Raw genomic sequence first — 19867 nt, forward strand, 5'->3', positions numbered from 1 at the left:
GTACATTTTGGTTCATTTCTAATGTTCTGTTTTGGTTCTTTGTTTTTCTTTGTTGTTTTTTAACAGCTCCAGGTAACAACCATTTAAAAGCCTTGGCCAATCCGTGAATGACCCTTCCATACTAACACCCTAACTGAAGCTCTGCCTATGCTAAGCCCCCTCTATATGGTTGTCGTATTTTGTAAGGGCCCCCTTGCCATGGACAGCACAGGCCAGGGATCCGACGCTAGGTTTACCCCTCCAGCTCTTACGCTCTACTCTTTAGTTCCTTTTAGTGCCTGATCCACACAGTGTTTCCCCCTTTCTCCTCCATTCGTGTGTGATGCGTTAAACTCTTTGCAAACCTAGGCCTCAGATCCAGCCACCCTTTTTTTGTGCCTTTTTACCACAAATGGACTATGAGTCAAGAAACTTCACTTCTGCTCTTTGTCCTGTGAGAGCTAGAGATGAGATTGCGCTCAGGAAGCTCTTGGTAGGCAGGATGCTTCTACGTGTAGATGAACATAGATGCTGCAGTACAACTCAGGGGTTACCGGTGACATTTTCTAAATGCCTCCCTCTTTCTCTCCCTCCCGCTGCCAGTGTTTATTCTTTATAAAGCAAAACAGAGAGCGAAGGAGTGATTCAAAACCTATTTCAGCACAAGATAGATTTTCACATCCACTCTTGAGACATGTTTTTCAATTAAAGCCGGTGTTAGACTAACTACTATTGAAAGAATAAAAGCGACAGGTAATAGAACTTTACAGCCTCTGTGGCTACTTGAAAAGTGCTTTTAGTATTTTTTTCCCCATTGCAAAAGATGGCTTTCTTTTCCAATGAGTCTGTGAGCCTCGTTTTGCAAACTGATTAATGTCTCACTACAGCCATTACTCTATTTTCAACTAGGCCTGTGTTAGGAGAGGTTGTCAATTTCATGCTTGTTTTATGACCTACTCTCCCCTCAGTCTCAGAAAATTTGATTGACTCGATCTCCAGGGGTTTCACTGCTCTTGTTTGTAGCTTTGAAACTCCCACCTAAAAGACTCCATCCTATGGGGTAGAGCAGAGAGTGGTGTACAAATGAGGGTGATGTGAGTCATAAAGCAGGCGTCCATCTTGAGACTGACTGTTCCTTTTAGGGAGGGAGGGGCTCAGTCCACTGAAGATTTTTTCGACCTGTGTCAAAAGAGAGAGGTGGTGAATTCATCAAATCATATTAACTTTCACTGTAGCATTTACATACTGCTTACCCAAATTACTTGACTGTAATTGCACATTGAGACATGTCAACACAATCTGTAGTCAGATGGAGAGCACAATGTCAAGATGAATGGACTGGCAGTGCATGCTGGTCAGTGGGGAGAGAAGCTGGATCACCACACATCAAACCACATACTGTACGTTACCCATACAGTATGTCAAAGAGGGCACGTTTATGTTTATGCATACACAATAAATAATGAATTTGACAATGACACAGCCTACACTGCTGACATCCAAACTGGCATGGTCCCCAGTCTTTAGATCGTAACAGCCTTTATGCAGATGAAGAGTTGAAAATAACGTCCGGCCATTTGTTATACGTTCACGGTTAAATCCCCGTCCACTAAAAAGCAGGTTGTTGGTTTTTTTGCGGATTTTGTCGGTTTCTGCTGACTGCCCAATGCTTAAACAGCTTACCCCGCACTTCACCCATTAACTCATCTTAGCGCGGTGTGGGTTTTCGCTGTCCCCTAAAAGTTAGCCCACGGTTGTGGGTGCTCTTTGCTCTACTATAGTAGAAAGTTATAGTAGAGGAGATGGGCTGGGCTGGTTTTACTTTTGGATACACATGCTCTGAAATAGAAGCAAATACTGATGCAAAATCACGTATTACCTGAATTTTACTCCAATATATCACAGCTATAGTCAGACATAAGAAGGAGATAGAGGGGTGGATGGTGCATGTCTTGGTTTGTTGTGATTGACTTGCTCATGGCTGCAATTTAATCTGATCCCAACCTTTATTTACCCCTCTGAGAATATATCAGTTCATGTGTAACAAGGTGACCTCACACACTACAGAGAAAATAGTTACTTACAGGCCAATCACACTGCTCAATGTTGATCTCTAAATCCATCCTGCTCTTTTACACTCCTTGTTGGTTGGGACAGGAATGTGCTTTGGACTGAATCCCTCTCCTTTTGTCTTGAGACATCAAACTCGTTTGTCTTCCACCCCACCTCTGGCAAGTCCTCCCTCCTCTCCTCTCTGTGTGCTGTCGTTCCAATAGCAGTAGCTTCCATTTTGAACTCCATCTTTTTTTATGATTTCATCTTTAAATCATTCTGTTGTGGGGAAAAGGGCTCCTCGCAACTGCTAAACTAAAGGGAAACGCTTTGGTTGAGGAAAGTTTCTCTTGCGACTCCTGCAAGCTGAGGAAAGGTAATTCACATCACTCATGTTTTTGTGTGAGCTACTACTCTGACAGTGGGGATTGTATGTCTCCTTTTTGGTGTTTTTGATTGTTTCATCATGGATCGGGTGAAGGAGAATCCATAATTCCTCACAGTGCGTTGTGGAATTCATTGCCTGGATCATGCTGGATGCCAAGGCTGCTGCTATATGACCTAAATGATTCTACTCTAGATCAGTCCCATTTCTGTAGCCAGAATTATGGGACCTTAATTGGAGTGAATATCAATTTCAGTGGCGAGAGGATGAGGTGGGGTGGAAGAGATGGGTATTAAATCTCACCTAATGCACAACTTTGATACAATGTTGTACAAGGCATACACTGCATTGTGAAAACGTTGAGCATTAGAACTCTGGGAACTGGGCTTTTTCCCGACGGTTTTGGGTGGGATTCAATGCTGACAAAAATCTGGTCTATTGTTCCTCTCTCCCCCCGAATCTTGCCGTCCCGCTGACAGATGGTGGTGCCGCAAACTTTGGCCTCAACTTCCTCACCTTCATCATTCTCTTCAACAACCTGATCCCCATCAGTCTGCTGGTGACTCTGGAGGTCATCAAGTTCACACAGGCCTTCTTCATCAACTGGGTGAGAGAAGACACAGGATTTGGAGCCCCGTGGTTATCATTGACTGGGGTTGGGGGTCAATTACATGTATTGTTAATTCAGTTTACTTCCTGATTTGAAATGTAATTGACCCCCAACCCTGTTAATGTCTCATATAGCTCTGACCCCAATTCAAGTCTTTCGAGCATGGCACACAGGTCTCTTGCTGTCTAGTCACTTGATGTCAAAGTTGAAATGTTTGAAGTTGTTGTTGTTGTCTCATAACATTCTATATGATTATTTCAGGATACAGACATGCTCTATGAGCCCACTAACACCCCAGCCGTGGCTCGCACTTCCAACCTGAATGAAGAACTAGGACAGGTAATGCTGCTTGTTCAACATTTTTATGAATTACATTTAATTCATGAATTATATCCACCTTCCCCTGCACATAGTAGTTGCAGCAAATACACATTTGTTTCCAATGTTGACAAAAAATAAATTCTAGTCACCCATGAATTGGTGTTGGTTACCATTTGAAGTAAAGCGTTTGTGCAGTCTGATCTTATTCCATTACTGATTTAAACGGAGCGCCACATGGCTCAACATTCCTGTCGCTGGTGTGCCGCTGGTCGACACTAAGCAATGATTGGCTGTCTCCGATCGACACTAAGCAGTGATTAGCTGTCTCACTCTTGTCTTAAAGGTGAAATACATCTTCTCTGACAAGACGGGGACTCTGACCTGCAACGTGATGCAGTTCAAGAAGTGCACCGTCGCCGGCGTGGCCTACGGGTAAGATCTGCCTCCACTACTCCTCGCATGTTTACCTCCCTCTATCACTCCTCTCTCCCTCTACCACTCCTCTCTCCTTCCTCCCTCCTCTCTCCCAATCACCTTCATTAAGTGAAGTGTGTACTGTGGTGTACAGCTGTACATCTGGCACTCCTTGTCCTGTCCCCAGCCGCCTCATTAGCAGTTGCATCAGTGCGTACCACTCTTCGACGCAGACTATAAATAACACAGCGTACTGTTTGCATGCAATGGCCTTCTTTTTATTTTTTGCTACTGTCCCGTGGATTTTTTCCCCCAGAACAGTTGAGAATTGTCTGTCTTTTTTTTTTTTTTATGATAGGGTGATGATGGTGGGTAGAGCTTCCATGTTGTGGCTTAGCTCTGTATTGGAGCACTGACCAGGAATTAATGCAGTGCATATTGTGGTTGAAATAGATGCTAGGGGCCTTTACCCATCAGATCAGCTGTGGTATACTCAACTGCTCACAGCTGTTCAGTAAGGCTGTTCAAAGTATACCACCTCTGGGATAGCCTAGACTGTGTAGTTAGTTGAGTCTTCAAAAACTCATGTAATGTTGTAACCGAGCGCTTTAATCTCAGCCCGTGTTTTTATTTGATGGTCTTACACTGCAGGAGGGGGTTGTCCTGTTAGTTCCTAATGCATTTGTTCTGTGAATATGGTATCAGTTCCTTTCTGCAATTTGAAAATGACACACATTGCTTAGTGTGATACAGGCAGCTAAGAAGCTCCAAGGGAACTGTGGGTGCATCCCAAATGGCACCCTATTCCATATAGTGCACTAACTTTGACCAGAGTCTTATGGGCCTTGGTCCAAAGTAGTGCACTATAAAGGGAATAGGGTGCAGACTGTGAATATCTCAGCAGAGTGTGACAATACGTGATTAATTCAATTAAAAACATGCTTGAAGAAGTGCAGGGTTGGGGGACAAGAACGCCTGTTTCATCTCCAGTGCCACTGGTGAAGCTGTCCGACCTGCGAGCTAGAGAAGGACAAGTAGTTGCTACACCTTTCTTTCCGGCCAAGGTTCAGGTTGCCACGCCTTCCTTTCCGGCCAAGGTTCAGGTTGCCACGCCTTCCTTTCCGGCCAAGGTTCAGGTTGCCACGCCTTCCTTTCCGGCCAAGGTTCAGGTTGCCACGCCTTCCTTTCCGGCCAAGGTTCAGGTTGCCACGCCTTCCTTTCCGGCCAAGGTTCAGGTTGCCACGCCTTCCTTTCCGGCCAAGGTTCAGGTTGCCACGCCTTCCTTTCCGGCCAAGGTTCAGGTTGCCACGCCTTCCTTTCCGGCCAAGGTTCAGGTTGCCACGCCTTCCTTTCCGGCCAAGGTTCAGGTTGCCACGCCTTCCTTTCCGGCCAAGGTTCAGGTGCAAGGAGGGGAAAAAACACATCAATCAAAGAACCATTAGATTTGTTTGTGGAGTGTTCAAGAATATCAGTTTCTTCTTTTTTTTCAAAGCTAGAGAAGCATGCCATAAACACATTGACAGCAGGTTTCTGATATGTATCCCCAAATCGAGTGGGGGAAATTGATACGTTAGAATGTGATCAAAGCATAGTGTGCTGAACTGTGTAACCATCCCTGCTGTAATCTACCCATTTAACCACTAAGATGTCAGTCATAATCACATTTAAATTTAAATTCTCTTACGATCTCCTTTAACTGTTGAGTTTCTGGGGACCATCATGGAGAAAGGGGCTCTACTACAGTGACACAAGGTCTTTGCCTGGTCCTGGATCTTCTCGAGCTGTCTTGCCAGCTCCTATGGTAATTTGGCATGACCACACAAACATATAGGATCAGGTTTAGGAAGCTGTCTGCCATTGCAGGCCTATAGCCGGAAAGTCTGAAGTTTACAATCTCTGAAGCTGGAGACTCATATCTCCCTCACTTGCTTTAAGCACCAGCTGTCAGAGCAGCTCACAGATCACTGCACCGGTACATAGCCAATCTGTAAACAGCCAAACTATCTACCTACCTCATCCCCATACTGTATTTATTTATCTATCTTTCTCCTTTGCACCCCACTATCTCTACTTGCACATTCATCTTCTGTACATCTACCATTCCAGTGTATAATTGCTATATTGTAATTACTTCGCCACCATGGCCTATTTATTGCCTCAACTTACCTCATTTGCACTCACTGTATATAGACTTTTTGTTTTCTTTTGTTCTACTGTATTATTGACTGTATGTTTTGTTTATTCCATTTGTAACTCTGTTGTTGTATGTGTCGAATTGCTATGCATTATCTTGGCCAGGTCGAAGTTGCAAATGAGAACTTGTTCTCAACTTGCCTACCTGGTTAAATAAAGGTGAAATAAATACACTTAGGTTGGAGTCATTAAAACTTGTTTTTCAACCACTCCACTTGTTAACAAACTATAGTTTTGTCAAGTCGGTTAGGACATCTACTTTGTGCATGACAAAAGGTCATTTTTCCAACAATTGTTTACAGACAGATTATTTATCTTATAATTCACTATCACATTTCCAGTGGGTCAGAAGTTTACATCCACTAAGTTGACTGTGACTTTAAACAGCTTGGAAAATTCCAGAAAATTATGTCATGGCTTTTGAAGCTTCTGATAGGGTAATTGACATCATTTGAGTCAATTGGAGGTGTACCTGTGGATGTATTAAAGCCTACCTTCAAACTCAGTGCCTCTTTGCTTGATATCATGAGAAAATCAAAAGAAATCAGCCAAGACCTCAGAAAAAAAAATTGTAGACCTCCACAAGTCTGGTTCATCCTTGGGAGCAATTTCCAAACGCCTGAGGGTACCACGTTCATCTGTACAAACAATAGTACGCAAGTATAAACACCATGTGACCATGCCGCCGTCATACCACTCAGGAAGGAGATGCGTTCTGTCTCCTAGAGATGAACGTACTTTGGTGCGAAAAGTGCAAATCAATCCCAGAACAAGGACTTTGTGAAGATGCTGGAGGAAACTGATACAAAAGTGTCTATATCCACAGTAAAACGAGTCCTATATCGACAACCTGAAAGGCAGCTCAGGAAGGAAGAAGCCACTGCTCCAAAACCGCCATAAAAAAGCCATGGTGTCAATGGTGTCATAATGACCTTTTCTTCTTCTGGTTGAAATGGTGTCATAATGACCTTTTCTTCTTCTGGTTGAAATGGTGTCATAATGACCTTTTCTTCTTCTGGTTGAAATGGTGTCATAATGACCTTTTCTTCTTCTGGTTGAAATGGTGTCATAATGACCTTTTCTTCTTCTGGTTGAAATGGTGTCATAATGACCTTTCTTCTTCTGGTTGAAATGGTGTCATAATGACCTTTTCTTCTTCTGGTTGAAATGGTGTCATAATGACCTTTTCTTCTTCTGGTTGAAATGGTGTCATAATGACCTTTCTTCTTCTGGTTGAAATGGTGTCATAATGACCTTTCTTCTTCTGGTTGTGACGACGCCAGTTCAAACGGCTTTTCCCTCTGGCTGGGTGAAGTCTAGTAATGGGTTCATGTCCTTACTACTGCTTCCCACTGCAAGTCTTAATTGCTCTTCACAGGGTTCCAGTCTGTGGTCTGTGGTCTGTCAGCCTGGACAGCACAGTGCCCCACTGGAGTCAGAGGCCCAGTGTAATGTTACACACGCACACACACATCCACTCCACCACGTCGTCCTCCTCAAAGACTAATTAACTAGAGCAGTAATTAATATAGCCATCCCTATGCGTGAAGACATTAATGAATTCAGCTGCACACTAGAGCTCTTAGAGACATATAGTAGCAAGAGATGTGTGCTTGTCTTTTAGGAGTTGCCTCTAGTCACTGGTCCAAGGTCAACCGTTATCGTGAATGTTAGGAATTGAGGGAGGGTAAGCTGATTTCAGACCTTTCTTTGACACACCTGAGAAGTAATAGCATTCAAGAGTTGTGTATGTGGTTAACTTGAACATAGCATCGGGCATGTCTGGTAACGGGAGTTAGATCTGTGAAAAGACCTAAGAATGCGTATTGTGTGCTTTGTCCATTCACAGTGTATTTGAATGGGTGTTGTGGCGAATACAAAGCTCAGAATAGTGAATTCACTCCCAGCCTCCGAGTCTTATTTGGGCCAGTCAAAGTCGCCAAGCCACAATGTTCTTTTGTCATCTAGATAGCAGGACAGTGTCCGGTCAACTCAAATCCTCCCATGTACAATTAACAAAAGCCCGGACTGTGGTCCGTAATTAGTTTGCCAGAGCGGAGATGTGAAAATAATTTGCCACTCTCGTCTTGGAGCAGTGTGCGCAGTGACCACATTTGGAGTTCCCAGTGGGGAACACTTGGCAGCCCATGAGCCACACACACACACACACACACACACACACACACACACACACACACACACACACACACACATACTGAGACAGACATACAGACAGGATGTGGGGCTGAGAGGCCTAACCCAGCTGTCCTCTTGCTCACCTGACCAAAGTCTACTGGAGTGGAAGCCATCTTTTGTTTCTTTATTAAAACTTACCTAAGCTTCTGCTGCTTTGTTAGCAGTCCGCTACTGTGAAGATGGTCAGTCACTTCCATTGGAACAGATCCTCATCACTAACCACTATCCCAGCGGTCTACCCTCATGTGAGATACCAGCCCTCTCTCAACAATCTCCCTTTAATATCCCCAAATTAACCCAACACCTTTGGATAACCAACCAGTCAATGTCATTTTTTTCATTGTCTGCACGTTAACAGAACATGCTAACACACCATGTTAACACAACATGGTTGACTGTACAGTGTTCTGCAACATGATTTTCTCTCAACAGTCACATACCCGAGGCTGAGGATGGTAGTTTTGCTGAGGATGACTGGTAAGATTGCTGTGGTGGTGTTCTGTGTGCTACTGCTCTCTTCTCGCTTCTGTGATGTATAGTGTTGCATTGTGGGTGCAGTACTTTGGAAATAAATCACTGTGCATCTGTTTTTTTTTGCTGTGTTTTGATACACTGACTTGGGGCATTGTGCTGTATGGCACCAAGATAGTTTTTTCTCCAGGCGTTAGAGGAAAAAAAACAATCTGCATCAAAATGAGTTACCAGTTAAAGGATTATGGGTTCTCAGCTACTGTATAGTATACAATGTTATAGCTTACAATAGATGTCTGGAAATGCGACACAGTGCAGTCTGCTTGGCATGTTGTGAAGCATTTCTCTACTTATTATACTGTGACGCTGACTATTGCGGCACAAACTCCTTTCTCTCCATTTGCGTTAATCTAGCTGTTGAGACCCAGGCAACACACACACACACACACACACACTCCTGTGATCCATCTGCTGCAGTGTGTTGTAATCCACAGCATGGATGTGTCTCATCCATTTTGCATGGGAGAATTTGGCCTTTTTGTTGATGCCAAATGTGGTGCCTCGCAGGCTGCTGGCGAGACAGACGTGGCTGTCGCCAGTTTCCCACCTTGTGTGAAAGCATGCCTTTAAAAAAAAAAGAATAATAATATTTTTTTTTACTGCCTTTGTCTGTGAAGCAACCGGGTTGAATTTAGCACATTTAATATGAGGTAACTTAGCGAACATACGGACAGATACCAACACAAAACGAGGCAGATATTTATTAGAAGTACTTTTCTTCTTCTTTGCCATAGTCATGAATAATAGATACTACCAGACTGCAAGAATTGTTCTCCCTCCTTCCTGAAAGAATATCTGCTCACTGATATATACTTTATAAAAAATACACTTCTCTTGCCAGGCTGCTCAGTGTGAAATCTCATTGGATTATTCCATTCCTCAAATATACTACCTCAAACTCACTTAGGCCTACGCCAGGGACAACAATCATCCCCCGTGTAATACATCTGCAATCCTAAAAACAATCCCAGTCCTGGTGGGCCTGGTGGGTCGGGTCGGCCTGGTGGGTCGGGTGCTGCTTCCATTGTTTTTATTTCGTTATTAGAGGCGGTGCACTCTCTAAAACGCTGAAACACCAACCCAAATGGTTGATGAGGTGTAGACCATTGGTTAATAAAGAAAGCCTGTATTAGTCACAGTCATTCATTGGGAGTATAATTTGGCCAGACACAGATTGTGGGTCTTGATATGTATATGGCGGTGCCTAGAGTGTACAACATGGAAAGATGAGGTGAGCCTCTTTGGAGAAGAAGGAAATGAAACTCCAGCCTGCCTGCTGCCCTTCTTCAATCTCTAGACCATCTGTGGTATGAGCATTACAGACACATTCCTTACTGTCTCTGTGGGAAACCATACAATTTGGCACTCTTTTTCATGGTCCTTAGAGCCAGATGAGAGCAATTGTCCTGTAACATTGTCAGTTGCAGCCAAGAAATTCTGGACCCATTCAGCATCAAGTGAAATCCATTACGTCCCGAGAAACTGGTAACACACATCGGCCATTTTGGGTATTGACCCATCTGTTGCTTCTTGGTGACAAAAACAGAATGTGCTGTAACAGAGCTGTTGTTGAGTTAGTAAGGAGGCCAAAGATACAGAGTGTGTACAACTAGTGCTCTTGTTCCTATAGTGACAGGATAGATCGCTGCTGGGCTGTAGAAGGTAATCAATAAATGACCATCCTTCACGATCAGCTTTAGCCTCAGAAATCACATCAAGCCGATGGACTCGGACGGCGGTGATGCCGTTGCTTTGTCAGTCTAGGCAAAGGGCTTAGTTTTCTGTTCACTGCCTCAGTTCTCCATGCCTATATACAGTGCATTAAGAAAGTATTCAGACCCCTTGACTTTTTCCACATTGTGTTACGTTACAGCCTTATTCTAAAATGGATTAAATCGTTTTTTCCCCTTATCAATCTGCACACAATACCCCATAATGACAAAGCCAAAACAGGTTTTAGAAATTTTAGGTAATTTATCAAATAAAAAAAAATCATATCACATTTACAGTATTCAGACCATTTACTCAGTACTTGGTTGAAGCTACAAGCTTGGCACACCTGTATTTGGGGAGTTTCTCCCATTCTTCTCTGCAGATCCTCTTAAGCTCTATGGGGAGCATAGCTACACAGCTATTTTCAGGTCTCTCCAGAGATGTTTGATCGGGTTCAAGTCCGTGGCGCTGAAAAACATCCCCACAGCATGATGCTGCCACCATGCTTCACCGTAGGGATGGTGCCAGGTTTCCTCCAGATGTGATGCTTGGCATTCAGGCCAAAGAGTTGAATCTTGGTTTCATCAGACCAGAGAATCTAGTTTCTCATGATCTGAGAGTCCTTTAGGTGCCTCTTGGCAACTACAAGCGAGCTGTCATGTGCCTTTTACTGAGGATTGGCTTCCGTCTGGCCAATCTACTATAAATGCCTGATTGGTGGAGAGCTGCAGAGATGGTTGTCCTTCTGGAAGGTTCTCCCATCTCTACAGAGGAACTCTGGCGCTCTGTCAGTGACCATCGGGTTCTTGGTATTTGGTATTTCAGTTTTATTTTAATACATTTACAAAACTTTCTAAACAGTTTTTGATTGGTCATGGGTTATTGTGTGTAGGTTGATGGGAAAAAATGTATTTAATCAATTTTCGAATAAGGCTGTAATGTAACAAAATGTGGAAAAAGTCAAGGGGTCTGAATACTTTCCGAAGTCACTGTAGGTTGTTAGATATAGCAGGGGTAGGCAACTACATTCAGCTGCAGGAGTAGATGGTCGGGGAGGTGGGTGGAACAGAATTATAATAATTTGCACACTGCAAATTGACCACAACTAAGCCCAATAAGAGATTGTATTTGATAATAACAATGATTTCATACATTGAGACACGATCACATCCCTTTTTCCTATTTGTGGGAATACTTGGTGAACAGATTTCCTAAAGCACACATTTTTTACCAACCCCTGGAGTAGGGCTGACACAACACTCAGTGTGGATTCTATTAAAACTACAATCTACTGTTGCTCTCCTGGCCTAGGTGTGTGGGCTACTATAGGTCTTAGTTTATCAGCTACATGTGTTATAGTCATGTCTGTTTATAGGTAATTGTGTTTTAACTTGGTTTATAGATTAGCTAGCAACAGCAAGCAAGCTACCTAAATTGCCATGAATATTTCATGCATTTCGACCTGTCCCCAAATGAATATGGTTGGTTCAGGATTTGTTTTGTTATTTCAACCTGCGTGTCCTGATCGCGTCTGGTGTGGATGGACAAAATCAACATGTGCGCGATAGCGCACGCGCCCGGTCTATTCGGCATGTAAATGAGAGGACCACATACTCAACACTACAATATTAGTCATAAAGCGAGGTGCGTTCTGCCCCTCCTGTGTCTCTCTGTATCCCTCCTTAGACAGGCAGGAGGAGAGAGAAACAGGAGAAATTGCTTTCTCCCTGCATGCCATATTTTAATACATGCCTCTGAGTATGATAGATTCCCTCTACTCCACCACATCTATTCTCGGTGTAGCACATCTGCCACAGCCCTGGTATAATTGCATTGCTCTCTCCCTTCTCCCCCGTTCCCAAAGCAACATTTGTTTGCGGTGAACTTCCAGGACTATTGCCGTTTGGCTCTTAAGAATCTTAACGATCCTTCCCCTGGGTTGTAGGTAACTTATTATGGTGGCTAATGGCAACCACGGTACATTCCTATTAAGCCCGACCTGATCCATTTTCTCGTATTTATCACGTAATCATCAATCGATTTCTGCCGGAGGTAGTAAACCACTTTTCTGCCTAGACTCGATTCACCCAAGATTTGGTAGCGATGCTAAAAGGCTTCCCAACAAGACGTGTCACTTCTATGCTTTCAGGGTTTTACATCCAATTATATTGCACTCACAGCCAACACAGCCTACCTGCAATTAGATTTCTTGATTATGACCAGACCATATGTTTTTTTTTTTTTACAAGGGTAATAGATGGTCATCCTATTTGTTCTGGGGTGTTATTGAGAAAAATACATTTTGTCAATGTACAGGACCAGTTCCATTTTTCTTGGTCTTATCGTGTGAACGTCAGCAGAAAGCATCTAAAAACCTTTACTGAACCTTTTCAATATTATGTACCGTATCCTTACTAGATGTCTGAGTGTATCTGTTGAAAATGCCAACAGCAAATCCTGTTGTAACGGTGATTTGTAAAAGTGGAAAATAAGTCAATTGTCATACCCGAAATGGTCAATACCAACACAAAGTTGTGTTTTCTTGCGGTAGTGACTCTGTTTCTTAGTCACAAACTCCCGTATGCTTGTTAAATATTTAGTATTTTGCTTAGTATTTTTTCTGATGAAAGAAATACAGGATTCCTGTCTGGTTACAGTTTCTTCTCTGCCAATTTAACAATGCACCCGACTCTGTTGCATTGTGTTTCTATTGAGAGAAAACCAAAAGGTCATGTAGGGATTCTTGGAGATGGGTAGGGGAGGAGGGGGATGGGGGTTGCATGTGTGAGTGGGAGGCAAATGAATTAATGTTACCCAGAAGTTGAGAGTCACCAGGGACTCCAGGCTTGCGGAACTTAATAATCCACCCCCTCTCCCGTTTCCCCTGCGTCTGGTGCATTATGGAGTCATTTCAGGCCAGCCCTGGCTGCTGGCTTTCACAAAGTTTTTTTGTTGTTTTGTTTTTACTGTCAACATGGTACAGAATCCCTGTTGGCCAGCACTGTGTGAAGACTGTAACTGTATACACAAGCCCTCGGGACCAGCTTCACATCTGTCTGCAATTGAAATAATTCCCAACACACACTTCATGCAGTCTCCAATTATATCATACACTCTGGATATTTTTTTTTAACTGACTAAACTTGATTAAAAAAAAAATTCTCTACTTATGCTCTTGTGTTGTCGGTGTAGTGTTAGTATTTTCACCAGTGTTCTTTTTTCTCATTCACAGCCACAGCACACAGTCGTCTGAGGAGGCCGGATTTAATGACCCCAGCTTGCTGGAAAACCTCCAAAGTAATCACGTAAGTAACTCTAGGGTTCCCCGCCACTGCGCAGGAGGACGTTAGGAAAGATGTCAGGTGTGGGTCATGGCCATTAGGTGTGCAGGAGGACATTAGGAGATATGTCAGGTGTGGGTCTTGGTCATTAGGAGATATGTCAGGTGTGGGTCTTGGTCATTAGGTGTGCATGAGGACGTTAGGAGAGATGTCAGGCATGGGTCGTGAACATTAGGGACATGTATTAAAGCATTTTGCAATGGAAAAGGAAGCGTAAGCAGGTTTTTTTGTCCATCCATGTGGCTGTCGGTTTTCTTGCTCTTGGTGCCTAATGAACCCAACGCTGCTTTTGTGTTCTTTAGTGGGCCTCTCTGACTGGGTAGATATGTGTGTACATACCACATTGATAACCAGTACATAGGCATTTCATAAATGTTTCTGTCAAGTTATGTTATTCCAATTTAAATTCTACATTGTCATCATAGGAAAGCTTTGAGGAAAATTGGAATTGGAAATTCAGTTTACTTCCTGAATGGACTGAATTGCCCCTAACCCTGTTCCTACTTATGAATGTGGTATGTACAGTATATACAGTACATCTTGAACACCTGCTCTTTCCATGACATAGACTGACCAGGTGAATCCAGGTGAAACCTATGATCCCTTATTGCTGTCACTTGTAAAATCCACTTCAATCAGTGTAGATGATGGGGAGGAGACAGATTAAAACCTGTTTGGGCGCATGAACCGCTAGTGGGACACCTACGACAACATCCGGTGAAATTGCGGAAGTTCAAAATACAAAGATCGTGATATTAAACATTCATGAAAATACAAGTGTCATACATCATTTAAAAGCTTAACTTCTTGTTAATCCAACTGCGTTGTCAGATTTCAAAAAGGCTTTACGGCGAAAGCATGCCATGCGATTATCTTATTTTTCTACTGTATTATTGACTGTATGTTTGTTTTACTCCATGTGTAACTCTGTTGTTGTATGTGTCGAACTGCTTTGCTTTATCTTGGCCAGGTCGCAATTGTAAATGAGAACTTGTTCTCAACTTGCCTACCTGGTTAAATAAAGGTGAAATAAAAAAATATGAGGACAGCACCCCACAACAAAATATTTTTTCAACCAGCACAGGCGTCACAAAATCACAAATGGCGATGAAATAAATCACTTACCTTTTGAAGATCTTCCTCTGTTTGCAATCCCAAGGGTCCCAGCTATACAATGAATGGTTGTTTTGTTCGATAAAATCCTTCTTTATACCCCAAAAATGTCCATTTAGTTGGTGCGCTTGATTCAGTAATCCACTCGTTCAATATGCATACAAATGAATCCAAAAAGTTACCAGTAAAGTTCATCCAAACAAGTCAAACGATGTTTCTAATTAATCCTCAGGTACGCTAATATCTAAATAAATGATAATATTTAAGACGGAGAATAGTATGTTCAACATGGAAGATAAATAACGAAGTGCGCACACCTCATTCACGTTCCAACAAGACTACATTTCTAATGAGAGACACTTTGTCCTTTTTCTAACTATTTGCTCATTTTTCAAAAAACAAGCCTGAAACCCTTTCTATATGCATATCCTAGCTTCTGGGCATGAGTAACAGGCAGTTTACTTTGGGCACGTCAGTCATCCGAAATTCCGGACAAAAAGCAGTATGCTAATGAAGTTAAAGAAGGATTTTTAAGCCTTGACCATTGAGACATGGGTTGTGTATATGTGCATTTTAGAGGGTGAATGGGCAATGACAAAATATTGAAGTGCCTTTTTGAATGGGGTATGTTAGTAGGTGCCAGGCACACCGGTTTGAGTGTGTCAAGAACTGCAACGCTGCTGTGATTTTCATGCTCAACAGTTTCCCGTGTGTATGAAGAATGGTCCACCACCCAAAGGACCTCCAGCCAACTTGACACAACTCTGGGAAGCATTGGACAAAAGGGGGTGCTACTCAATATTAGGAATCGATATACGTTCCTAATGTCTTGTACCCTCAGTTTATATGGAAGTAGTTTAGTGGCAATTTTTTGTTTGTTAAATATGGGTAAAAAAAACATAATACTTACTTTTGTTTTGTCTTTTAGATATAGACACTTGAAAACCAACTTCCTTTTGATAAAATGTTTTACTATCTGTTTTTCTATTTATGAATCTGTTATTCAATGCATTCTATGGGCTAATAGCAGTAAGGCCAAATTCAAAATTTCATCATCATTTGGTAATATTTATTTATTTTAAAGCTAAATGATCCTTGCTTGGTATGACCATCTTAAAACAATTCCATATGTTGGCTTAGTAGAACATGTCTTGATGTGGTTTAAGCATTGTTATGGACTTCGAACATCAAATGTATTTTTTATATTTGATAAAAGTGTGATTTCTGAGAGCAAAAACCTGAAATGGTAACCTGGAAAAACAAAAGAGAAAATGGAATTTGGGAAAAACAAAATTGAATCAGTCAAAAAATAAAACTGATTTTATGACCCTAAATAAACTCAGCAAAAAAAGAAACGTCCCTTTGTCAGGACCCTGTCTTTCAAAGATAATTCGTAAAAATCCAATGCTTGTTCAATGAACCATAAACAATTAATGAACATGCACCTGTGGAACGGTTGTTAAGACACTAACAGTTTACAGACGGTAGGCAATTAAGGTCACAGTTATGAAAACTTAAGACACTAAAGAGGCCTTTCTACTGACTCTGAAAAACACCAAAAGAAAGATGCCCAAGGGGCAGGTACAGGATGGCAACAACAACTGCCCGAGTTACACCAGGAACGCACAATCCCTCCATCAGCTCAGACTGTCCACATAAGGCTGAGAAAGGCTGGACTGAGGGCTTGTAAGGCAGGTCCTCACCAGACATCACTGGCAACATCGTCGCATATGCGCACAAACTCACCGTTGCTGGACCAGGCAGGACTGGCAAAAGTGCTCTTCACTGACGAGTCGCAGTTTTGTCTCACCAGGGGTATTGGTGGCATTCGCGTTTATCGTCGAAGGAATGAGCGTTACACCGAGGCCTGTACTCTGGAGGGGATCGATTTTGGAGGTGGAGTGCCCGTCATGATCTGGGGCGGTGTGTCATAGCATCGTCGGACTGAGCTTGTTGTCATTGCCGGCAATCTCAATGCTGTGTGTTACAGGGAAGACATCCTCCTCCCTCATGTGGTACCCTTCCTGCAGGCTCATCATGACATGACCCTCCAGCATGACAATACCACCAGCCATACTGCTCGTTCTGTGCTGCAAGACAGGAATGTCAGTGTTCTGCCATGGCCAGCGACGAGCCCGGATCTCAATCTCATTGAGCACGTCTGGGACCTGTTGGATCGGAGGTTGAGGGCTAGGGCCATTCCCCCCAGAAATGTCCGGGAACTTGCAAGTGCCTTGGTGGAAGAGTGGGGTATCATCTCACAGCAAAAACGGGCAAATCTGGTGCAGTCCATGAGGAGGAGATGCACTGCAGTATTTAATGCAGCTGGTGGCCACACCAGATACTGACTGTTACTTTTGATTTTGACCCCCCCCTTTGTTCAGGGACACATTATTACATTTCTGTTAGTCACATGTCTGTGGAACTTGATCAGTTTATGTCTCAGTTGTTGAATCTCGATGTGTCAATATTTGTATGAACACATGTTAAGTTAGCTTAAAATAAACGCAGTTGACAGTGAGAGGATGTTTCTTTTTTTTGCTGAGTTTATCTAGTCCCATCTTACTCTGGTTGTCCCTTTGAAACATCCATGTGGGGGTTGGGTGATTGACTGCTTGACTGTGGTCCTTTTGTCGCTGAGTTGGCAGAGCATGGCGATTTGGTTTTGAGTTAGATTCCCGCTGGGGCCACCCAAACAAAACATTTGACATGCTGGGCACTAAGTGGCTTGGATAAAAACATTTGCTATACAGCGTATATTATTTGTGGAATACATAGAGGCAGGTGGCCATACAGTATTATCTTCCTCACTTTGTTCAAGTCTGTGTCATGCTATCGAACTTCAAAAAACTACGTAAAATTAATTTGCCTCAATCCTGCAAACACTGGATTCACTCAAAGGCAGCAACCACCTCCTGTAGCGTAGCTGTGTATCGCTCTGTCTGTGAGAAGCGAGATGGATAAAAAGCCATGATTGATTGGCTGGTTGAGTCATCGGGTCACCAGACGGCGTAGGAGGCAGGATGTCACTTCTGATTATGTGGCTAGCTAGCACGGTGTCGCCCGGGGAGACTAAGTAATCCCGCTGTGATGTTTGCTGTGTTGTGACAGCACAAACTCCTCGGCGCCGTTAATGAGTTTGTGGGTAGGATCCGTTTTAATGGCATATAGATATCTGTAGTGTGTTGCCAACTCTGAGCCCTAATTACATACAAAGTGAACAAGCGCTGGTTCGTTGTTTGTAAATCACAATCCCCTGTAAGGATTTGTTGATGATAATGAAGTGGTCGCTGGCGGTATTACATTAATTAGGCCTAATTAATTAATTAACAGTTTTTGTATGGGAGCTATTGGTGTTTCTTCTCTTTTGGAGATGTATATATTTGATAGGCTTGGATTGGAAAACGTATATTTGTTATTTTTATTTTACCCCCTGTGGTATTTGAAGAGACCTTTTCATGTGTGGAGAGATTGTAGTTGTGATGCCACTCATGTAGAGAATGAAAGCTCTCTTCCATAAAGCACAGGAGTTGAACCTGCTTTGTAGAATTGGTGGTGCTGTCATTTAATTTTATCAGCGTCCTCTTCCTTGTTCTTGAACACCTTCTGAGTCAACCTGAACCAGAATATGGTGCCTTAGTTGTACTTCTACTAAAACAACTTTATTTGTCCAACTAATACTAGAGGTCGACCGATTATGATTTTTTTCAACGCCGATAACGATTTATTGGAGGACCCCAAAAAAAGCCGATACCGGCTTATACATGCATACGCTTCAACTGTGAGAGACAGAATCTAAAACTAAAATCCAGAAAATCACATTGTATGATTTTTAAGTAATTAATTTGCATTTTATTGCTTGACATAAGTATTTTGATCACCTACCAACCAGTAAGAATTACGGTTCTCACAGACCTGTTACTTTTTCTTTAAGAAGCCCTCCTGTTCTCCACTCATTACCTGTATTAACTGCACCTGTTTGAACTCGTTACCTGTATAAAAGACAACTGTCCACACACTCAATCAAACAGACTCCAACCTCTCCACAATGGCCAAGACCAGAGAGCTGTGTAAGGACATCAGGGATAAAATTGTAGACCTGCACAAGGCTGGGATGGGCTACAGGACAATAGGCAAGCAGCTTGGTGAGAAGGCAACAACTGTTGGCGCAATAATTAGAAAATGGAAGAAGTTCAAGATGACGGTCAATCACCCTCGGTCTGGGGCTCCATGCAAGATCTCACCTCGTGGGGCATCAATGATCATGAGGAAGGTGAGGGATCATCCCAGAACTACACGGCAGGACCTGGTCAATGACCTGAAGAGAGCTGGGACCACAGTCTCAAAGAAAACCATTAGTAACACACTACGCCGTCATGGATTAAAATCCTGCAGCGCACGCAAGGTCCCCCTGCTCAAGCCAGCGCATGTCCAGGCCCGTCTGAAGTTTGCCAATGACCATCTGGATGATCCAGAGGAGGAATGGGAGAAGGTCATGTGGTCTGATGAGACAAAAATAGAGCTTTTTGGTCTAAACTCCACTCGCCATGTTTGGAGGAAGAAGGATGAGTACAACCCCAAGAACACCATCCCAACCGTGAAGCATGGAGGTGGAAACATTCTTTGGGGATGCTTTTCTGCAAAGGGGACAGGACGACTGCATCGTATTGAGTGGAGGACAGATGGGGCCATGTATCGCGAGATCTTGGCCAACAACCTCCTTCCCTCAGTAAGAGCATTGAAGATGGGTCATGGCTGGGTCTTCCAGCATGACAACGACCCGAAACACACAGCCAGGGCAACTAAGGAGTGGCTCCGTAAGAAGCATCTCAAGGTCCTGGTGTGGCCTAGCCAGTCTCCAGACCTGAACCCAATAGAAAATCTTTGGAGGGAGCTGAAAGTCCGTATTGCCCAGCGACAGCCCCGAAACCTGAAGGATCTGGAGAAGGTCTGTATGGAGGAGTGGGCCAAAATCCCTGCTGTAGTGTGTGTAAACCTGGTCAAGAACTACAGGAAACA

At 43.1% G+C, this 19867-nt stretch overlaps 1 protein-coding gene across 4 annotated transcripts in view; it reads left to right on the forward strand.

The window, feature by feature from the left end:
• The window catches only part of atp8a1 (ATPase phospholipid transporting 8A1), a 210649-nt gene that overhangs the window by 98328 nt on the left and 92454 nt on the right, over positions 1 to 19867 (forward strand). The window contains exons 12-17 of one of the 4 annotated variants that reach the window (XM_014199121.2): positions 67 to 72; positions 2896 to 3023; positions 3288 to 3365; positions 3691 to 3779; positions 8583 to 8627; positions 13627 to 13699. In XM_014199121.2, the coding sequence (XP_014054596.1) occupies positions 67 to 72; positions 2896 to 3023; positions 3288 to 3365; positions 3691 to 3779; positions 8583 to 8627; positions 13627 to 13699 (419 nt within the window). The remainder of the gene's footprint in view (positions 1 to 66; positions 73 to 2895; positions 3024 to 3287; positions 3366 to 3690; positions 3780 to 8582; positions 8628 to 13626; positions 13700 to 19867) is intronic. The other 3 variants (XM_014199123.2, XM_014199122.2, XM_014199124.2) reach the window with 3 other exon arrangements.

Source organism: Salmo salar, chromosome ssa05 (genome assembly GCF_905237065.1).
Source record: "Salmo salar chromosome ssa05, Ssal_v3.1, whole genome shotgun sequence".
Taxonomy (NCBI): Eukaryota; Metazoa; Chordata; class Actinopteri; order Salmoniformes; family Salmonidae; genus Salmo; species Salmo salar.